The sequence below is a fragment of the Mercenaria mercenaria genome, chromosome 4 (genome assembly GCF_021730395.1).
Source record: "Mercenaria mercenaria strain notata chromosome 4, MADL_Memer_1, whole genome shotgun sequence".
In the NCBI taxonomy this organism is placed as follows: Eukaryota; Metazoa; Mollusca; class Bivalvia; order Venerida; family Veneridae; genus Mercenaria; species Mercenaria mercenaria.
In genome coordinates this window covers 22000936-22009851 of record NC_069364.1, presented here as the reverse complement: position 1 = coordinate 22009851, position 8916 = coordinate 22000936, and the positions used below count along the sequence as shown (strand labels likewise).

Here is an 8916-nt window from a genome sequence, read left to right as displayed (position 1 = left end):
AAGAAAAGCTATAATTTAGTTTGAAATGTTTTAGATGATAAAGGAGACAGTTAGCACAAAGTTAATTACATACAATAAGGTGCACCTTTCGCATATCTATTGCAAATTTACTTTGCTCTATTAACAGTTAATTACACAACTTTATAGAATATTTTAAATCCGATCCCCGGACCTCTGGATTGACATTCAAGCGTGTTACCACTATCTGTGAATAATATCATCTGAAAAATGAGATTGAAATTTGAAATGAAAATTTGCAATTTTCTCCTAAATATGAAATTATTCCCATTGTCTATAAAACTGGAAATGAAAGTAACTTGTTTTTTAATGTTTTGATGACAAACCAACATCATCATCACACGTAGCTCATTTTTATTTTCTGGATACACTTAAATATGTCGAAATAAAGCTGCACCCCCCCCCCCCCCCCCCCCCCCCCCCCCCCCCACCCCCCCCAACACACACACCTGAGCTCAGACAGCGCTGTCGTAGTTTCGTAGTTTGCATTATGGCTGTTCTAGTGTCGGATGGTGTTCTTAAATTCTATATGATTTACATAATTTCTGTTTTTAGGAAAGTATTATCAAAGTAAGAACTAATCATCTGGTCCTCAAATTAGTTGTGTATGAGCTTCTACAGTGAATAGTCCATATATACAAACTATACCAGTATATGTTGTTTGTAATTATTACATATGATATACTGTTAATCATAAAACACTACTAAAACATATTCATGAAAAGGAAATAAATGGGTAAAAATACATATATATTGTAAAAGGCTAACAAGACGAAATACATAAATAAAAATAAGGTAGACTGGCACTTGATCAAGATGGATACATTTGATAACAGAAACAACAGTTATTGTCATTTGAATTGTACATCAAATTTTCATACATTTCCGATATTTATGACATTATGCAGCTGATATCAGCTATTCCTTTGGGTATCAAAGTATTTCAAACTTTTACAATCATTTTCTTTAGCAATGAATAAACAATACCCATTTTGTTGTGTCCACTGATATCTCATTTATATGAATACATATTAAACCTATATATAGATTAACAGTTTTTTTCTTTTGTAAATGTACTCAGTCTGGTGTCCCGGTAAATTATGATTATGTGCTATGTGTGCGTGTGTGTGTGATGTATGTGTGAAGACTTATTACCATGAAAAACGTTCTTTATAAAGCGGATAAATATTAAAATAATTTTGCAGACATATCCTTTAAGTGACCGTCTTCCAAACATGTTCATATTATTCTTATTTATATAATAAGCTGTTAGCGTTAGAGCTAAAAATTGAAAATCTCCAAATGCCATCTCCTAAACCACTGGTCAATTTTTGAAATAATTTGCACACAAATATTACTTGTGTAACTCTATACAAAAATGTACTTCTCAAAAACAAAATCGCATAAGGAGAGGACAACCGTAAGCTGGTATAGACTTCTGTCCAATTCCTTAATTAATGTTTTGTAAATGTTTCATGTATTACTGAAATAAAATCTGTTTAAACTAAAATATGACTGCCGAAGCGGGTCTAGTTATCCCTATAATACTCTATAGAAAACTTCTCCCTTCAGTCTGCAAGCCAGATTTCAAATTAAGTTAGCAGATTTATTTCTTCTAACCCCTATTTGAGCACTGAAGCTCATTATGAAGGCACATGGTCATTATGACCCCCTTGTTGCAATAAATTTTCACATAAACAACACACTAATTGAACGCTGAGATTTTTATGCAACGTTAAGGATTTATGGAGACATTTTCAAATTTATTTTGACAATAAAATGGTATTATAGATAGAGATAGATAGATTTATTTCTGTGTACAGTGTACATATTCATGGCAATATATATAACAGCATACAGATAACAATGAAAAGTATGCCATGTCATTATCCGTAAAGGATGACACAAAAGAAAGATAGAAATCATTTCTTATTTCTATTGTGGTCCTTATAATATATAACGGATTTTATTGTGACATTTTCAAATCTTTTAGCAGTGTATAGTAACATTTTACAGACACTGTGATGAGCTACGGTTAGGATTTAATCAAGAGCAATTCATTCCTTTCTTGTGTGAAATACTTTATTTTTAAACTAATTAGGATAAAATAAATACAAAATTTTGTCATAAATCTTGTACTGAAATAATGCAAACGATAACAAGATTTTATGATTATAATACTAAAAGAGAAACTCTCTTTAAAGTCAAGTTTTGTTCCTTCTCTTGAGAAGGAACACTTATGGTTGACATTTCACACTTGACTGAGCAGTTAATGGACACAACGGTACTGCTAAAGATATCCAATTACCAGTAGGGCGCATATTTGATAATATTTGATAATGTAGGCTAGAGATTAACATAATTAATATGCATGATTTAAAAATAGACTCCCGCCAAATAATCACGTAATGAAATAGTCACTGATCATGTCATGTTTGTTATCTTCAAATATATCTATGCAAGATTTGCAAATGTTTCCATTCATTTGTTTTACTTGTCAAGATCCTTTTCCTACGATTCTTAATTGCTTATGTGTAAAACTTTTGTGTCTTTATATATACGCAGGTGCTTGCGTGTGTTAACCACGTGTCGGGCTATTTCTGCGATTAAACATTTGCAACATGATGTTAAAGTCAGAATTTCTTAAAAGACTGTATATTGCATATGCGCTAGAATGAACTTTCGCTAAGCTAAATCTTGTATGATGAATGATGTATAACTCGTAGCGTAAATATCATTTTCATTTCAGTCAGATATTACAAAAAACCCGACGAAATCAGTAGGTGATTCATAGCAGAAGATGAACTGCAAGCTTCAGAAAATTATTAACCAATCCGTTTGTCTTAAGCTTTTTTGCGTTGAATCTGAAAAACAACTTTAATTCAAATATAAATGCATTCTCAAATTTTGCGCAGAATCCGGGCATGCTCGATTGACCCAACGACGTTTATTCCAGGCTTTCATAAAATAAACTAGCAAATTGGGATAGAAAAGGGAGATCTCTACAAAAAGTTTTTTTTGTATGTGTTAATTGTTGTAATGTTAGTTTCTTACAAAATAAGATTCCGTTGTCCTAGGCATAGACTAGAGTTGCAAGTGCAAATGTTTAAACTATTTCTTTTTTATTTCAAACAAACCGCTCAATGGCAAAACTTATATTTAAATCGAAGTTGCCTCTGTGTTTCCTTTGCTAAAGAAGGCGTAGCGGCCATAAAATATCTCTTAAAACTTGGACTCAGTGTTGATATATATTTTTAGTCCTTGGTGACAATTTAGTCCATTAAACATATCCCCTAATAGAGTTTCTCTTAAGCCAGAACTACAGGACTAGACGTGAGGTTGGTTACACATTTAATTACCTTTCATAAGCATATTTTGATACTAACTTGCTTGATCGCGTCATAGCATTCAAAGCCATGATTCTATACAGATGCATTCAAGAGGGAGATAAATCGATAAAACAACTTGTCATTCCAGAAACATACAAGAAGCAGATTTTGACAGGACTTCATAATGATGTAGGCCACCCTGGGCGTGATAGGATGTATTCATTACTCCGCTACAGGTTCTATTGGCCTTGTATTTCTGCAGATGTAGAGAAGTGGGTTAGTCATTGTGACAGATGTATAAAAAGGAAGTCTTCTGGTAACATAAGGGCCCCATTAGTCAACATAGTCATAACCTACCCTTTGGAACTAGTTACAATGGACTTCTTATCTGTGGAACCATCAAAGGGAGGAATAGAAAATATTTTAGTGGTCACAGACCATTTCACAAAATATTCCCTAGCTATACCCTGCAAGAACCAAATAGCTAAAACCACAGCAGAGGCCCTGTATAACAGTTTCATTGTTCACTATGGTATTCCTACAAGGTTACATGCAGATCAAGGTGCAAACTTTGAATCTGAAACTATTCAGGAACTATGCAAGATCATGGGCATTAAGAAATCAAGAACCACACCATATCATGCAATGGGGAATGGAACATCAGAAAGATACAACAGGACACTTTTAAACATGCTCGGTACATTAGATCCAGAACAAAAGAAAGACTGGAAAAAGTATATTCCATCTCTGGTTTACGCCTACAATTGTACCACTAAAATATCACCTTTTGAACTCATGTTTGGTAGAGAACCAAAACTACCCATTGATTCAGTATTTCAAATAGAAACAGAAACAAACAACAAAACTGCAAAAGAATACCTCAATGATCTAAAAGAAAGACTTAAAGAAACTCAGGATATTGTTAAGAAGGTCTCAGCACAATCAAAGAAGAGACAAAAAGATGTTTATGATAGAAAAGCAATGGCTTCTGGACTAGAAATTGGAGACAGTGTACTTGTTAGAATTCTTGCTTTTGAAGGCAGACATAAAATAGCAGACAAGTTTGAACCAGATGTATATAAAGTAATAGACCAACCAAACAGAAGTATTCCTGTGTATGTCATTAAATCATCGAAAGGTGTAGTCAAGAAACTACACAGAAACCATCTACTTCCTGTTGGAAATGTGTATGACACTTCTACAAAGGAAGAACAGAATTTAGATACAGAGAAAGAAGGACAACACAGTGAATTAAGTCCTCAAGTTAAACCTGTTCCTAGACCAAGACCAATACCAAGGAAAAGAACTTCACTTAATGGGGGAGTTGCAGCATCTTCAAAACCGGCCGGTTTCAGTGAAGAAACGTACAAAAGAGATACAGAAAGAGAAAGGAAAGAATGTGATGTCACAGATTCAGAATCTGACTCAGGAGAGTATGTTTCACACACATACTATAAAGGGGACGCCCTTACACCTAGTCTAGATAGAGATGGAGATAAAGAGATAATTGAGACTGACAAAGAAACTGTACATCTAGAGGAAGGAACAGAAAGAACTGAAGAAACAACTGGTGACACTAATAGTGATGCAGAAGGAGAACACACAGATGAGGACACTTCTGATGATGACACAAATGATACTGAAGCAGCACTACCAACATTTAGAAGGTCAGAAAGACCAAAGAAATTGCCAACATGGATGAAAGATTACCATGTAGGACAACAAACAGTAAAAGGGACAGAGAACAAGGACACCAAACTAACAAATCTGAACAGAATTGTGTCATCAGGTCTACTAGATACCTTAGAACCTGACTTAGTACAGATTATCATACAGGCTTTGTTAAAATGAGTCTTTTTACCATGTTTTAACCACTAGATGCATTGCTATGCCATTGCAATTTCTGTCATTGTTCATGTAAATGTATACTACACCTATGTATGAACTATTTTATGTACTTTGTACTTAGATGAACTTTAAGTGAGCGTGATAACAAAGAACCTACTGAGCTTTATATCGTACAGATCTATAGTAAAGTACCAGTTGATGTAGATAGTAGACATTGTCATACAATGTTTAATTGTAGAAGTACCTGTGGAGGATGAATGGTAGGGAATAATAATGATGTAGCCATTAAACAGTCCTAAGACACTACATTTATATAATACTTGATTTAACATTCTGTCTTCTCTATTAAATTGTGAGACACAATTTAAAAGACAGGGAGGCCATGTATGTACAAATTGATTAGTACATTATAGATAGTTGTATTTAATTTGTAGTACAGGTAACAAGTATAATAGAAAAAACAGCCAAACTTAAATGGTGTAGATTAAACTACTGATGTTACACAGGATAGAATAATGTATATATATTGTACTACAAATATTTGTGTTTTTATCATATCTTGTATAAAGTTGTTACAGTGTAGTGAAGATATAGACTATATCTAAAGATAATATAGACTCTTTAGTCTGGTTTATTTGGAGATTGCTTGTCTACACTGCAAACTTGTATTTTAATAATGTATTTTGTGTTGGAAGCAACGTACCAAGACATTATAATACTATGTCATACAAGAACGGTAACTCAAATAAACTTAAGAGAAAATTTTAAAAGTATAATGAGATTTTTTAGACGTTAAGGTAAAATGACGGGACGTCATTTCACGGACGGGGGAAATATGTAGTAGGGTCATTTATCCCCATTGGATACCTCTATTCCTAATTGTCCCTCATTTTATAGTTCATTGATTTTAGTTCACGAAATCTCGTGTTCAGGGAGATTTCGCGGGACTTTCTGAAAGTTGGTTGAATGGAAAAGGCGTTGGATATCGCTTGGTATCAAATGTACTTTCTTACAAGTTTTACTGTTCACCTCAAGCTCTTTTTAGTCTCTGCAATTGGTCATCTTACAAAGGTAACTGCTGGATTGATTTAAACCCCTTTCATAGAAATATCTTTAGGTTTTGATAGTTTCGGTGCTGCAGAATTTAAGTATTGTATTGTGAATTCGCGATTAAAGATGGCGGTCTCAAATACAACTTTTCATATCTTCTCATGTTTGGAAATATTTAACAAGCATGTTATTATTAACCAGTTGTTCATTTTAACAGCAAGTTCCAGCACAGCACAGTAGAAGTTTGTATGAATGGCAGAGTGATTTGTGGTTTACAGTTCGGAGTACTTTGTGGTTTACAGTTCTTACAGAACTGGTAAGTGTAACTATTTAGTGTTATTCAGTTACCTTTTTGGATATAGTTGCAGCTGTATTTGTTTGTAACATATACCTTTTATACGTAGACATTTTAATATGTTTTATTAGTGAATAAGGAATACTCGGACCACTGTGCTTAACTGTTAATTTAATAATACATAAATACAGCTAGATTTTTATATTGATCCTATAAGCCCAGTAACCGGTTCGAACCAGAATACAGGCCGTACCGCTTTATTATGCAACGAACCATACCGGCTTGAACCGGTGAGCCCGGTTTCTAAGTCTTATGTATATATGTATGTTAAGAGAGACTGAATGCTTTGTGTTTATTAATTAATAATCAGCTCTCTCGCATTATATTATAAGGCTCTTGGTTGTGTATTTTCAGAGCCAGGGTTACGAGGATTATGAGAGCTATGAGGATGATGCTAAAGACAGCTTTGATAATACTATAAGTGATGAATCTAAAATGACAATGATTGTTGTAGAAGTAAATATAGTTATAGAAGTGAATAAATTAAATCCACGTCTGACGTCTCGTTTGTATTTAAATAAAGTAAGGAAAACCAACGAGATTACACTTCTAATCAAGGTACTGTTTATGTATGCTATGTACTTGGATACACCAGTTCTATAAAAAATATATTTTTGATGAATTTGAAAAGTTAAAAAGATCGACAAGGAAAACCCAGGATACAGACCCTTTTGCATTCTCGGATGTAATTCAACTGAGTGGTACTTTAATGAAAAGAAAATTCATTAGGGACTGCAGTCCGCCAAGAAAGCTGAATCTTTTTACCCTATCATATGTTAAAGTTATAAGTAACGATGTAAAAATATCGTATAGAATGCGTTTTTTTTTTTTGTTGTTGTAAATTCATGTAAAACGTTAGTAAGTTTTTTTTCTCATTTCATGGAGATTCAAAACATGTCCGTTTTAAAGTAAATACTATAATTTTTGTTTTACTTCCATTTACTTAATCAAATATCGTAAGCTAAACTTCCTACATAAGTATTCATCTGACTGTAAGATGTAAAATCCATGTGTGGTTGCAACTATTATTTGCGTTGACATTTATGATATACAGTTATAAACTTAAATAGGCCGGTGTCAAAGTTTTTGAGTTTTAAAGTATGAGTATATTTTGTGCTATTCATTTCCATTTAATTTAGTTCACACTGAAAAGGGACAATTTAAGCATAGCTAATATTATATGAATGCTACATTATTACTAAAAAATGGAAAAGTATATATTTCAAATGAAACTGTCCAATTTATTTGAAAATAGCCTCGATAATTAACACTCATCCCGCCTAACTTCCCAACAAAATTAGACATCAGCAACCGTTTTCTTACATTCTGCATCGCCAGAAAAATTTTATCAATCATTATTCAAAACGGAAGATTCATCTAACTACTTTGGCAAATAAGGGCTGTTTAAAGTTAGCTCAAACAAAAGATTGTTATAAAAGCTATTATTTTGGGGGGTTATTCACACGTGACGCCTCGACGCCTGTGATGTCATTTTAATAATGTAATATTGTGTACCGTTCATGTGGTACGTTCACTATTTTTTCGGCAATATAAACCATGATTACATATCAAGTTGTAATTGTCCAGAAAAATTAATATGCAAACATATTAAGATTGTCTTAAATGATATTGTAAAGTTTTACGTTTGTTACCGCTTGCACATGTACATACTCAGATTTTTGGGCATACTCTTCCTTGACCTTAACGCATGTACGCGTACAGTTAAATATTTTGTTGACGAAAAATTGTTGATGCTGATATGGTAACCTTTTCAATAATTTGGAAATTCAAGACTGCGAAATAGTATCTTATGTTCGAAAGAAGTCTTGCTGATGATGTCGCTAACCGTTTGGGAATTTTATTTATAGAAAAGCCAAGTTTTACCATGAATGTGTTGTTTGTTTTTCATCTCATGTAATAAATAAAAATTGTATTTCATACCATTTGATGAAAATTAAAACCAAATTTAAAAAACAAAAATATCTTCTGTGTATCTGGAAGTAATTTAAATGTACCAAACTAATATTTGACAAACAATGATATTACTTAATTATAGTTGTTACGCTGAAATCAGTTAGTTAAATCTAAAAAGTATAAGATTACATCACTATAAGTTGCTTTTCCATTTTATACTGTTTCCGTAATGAACACAATTTAGATTGTAAATTCCTTGCAACAGACAGACTAATTAGATCAGGTATCTGTAGGAAAAGAATTAACACGAAGTCTTACTGCTATTACCAGGAGACTGGAGCGAGCGTCATCTGATCAGACGAATTACTGCATAGTTTTATGTCATTGCAGCTGCTGTATTGT

General features: G+C 33.0%; 1 protein-coding gene across 1 annotated transcript; it reads left to right on the top strand.

Moving 5' to 3' along the window:
• Positions 1–5664: 5664 nt before the first annotated feature.
• On the top strand, positions 5665–7203 carry LOC128556567 (uncharacterized). The gene is made up of 3 exons (XM_053542077.1): positions 5665–6266; positions 6463–6561; positions 6955–7203. The coding sequence occupies exons 1-3, from the start codon at positions 6162–6164 to the stop codon at positions 7201–7203; spliced, it is 453 nt and encodes a 150-aa protein (XP_053398052.1). The 5' UTR covers positions 5665–6161.
• Positions 7204–8916: the final 1713 nt, after the last annotated feature.

Excerpts from the sequence above, each read along its gene's own strand:
- LOC128556567 (XM_053542077.1), top strand. The coding sequence starts at position 6,162 with ATGGAAAAGGCGTTGGATATCGCTTGGTATCAAATGTACTTTCTTACA. Across the intron at positions 6,267-6,462 it reads CAATTGGTCATCTTACAAAG|CAAGTTCCAGCACAGCACAG; the intron begins GTAACTGCTGGA and ends TCATTTTAACAG. Across the intron at positions 6,562-6,954 it reads TTACAGTTCTTACAGAACTG|AGCCAGGGTTACGAGGATTA; the intron begins GTAAGTGTAACT and ends GTGTATTTTCAG.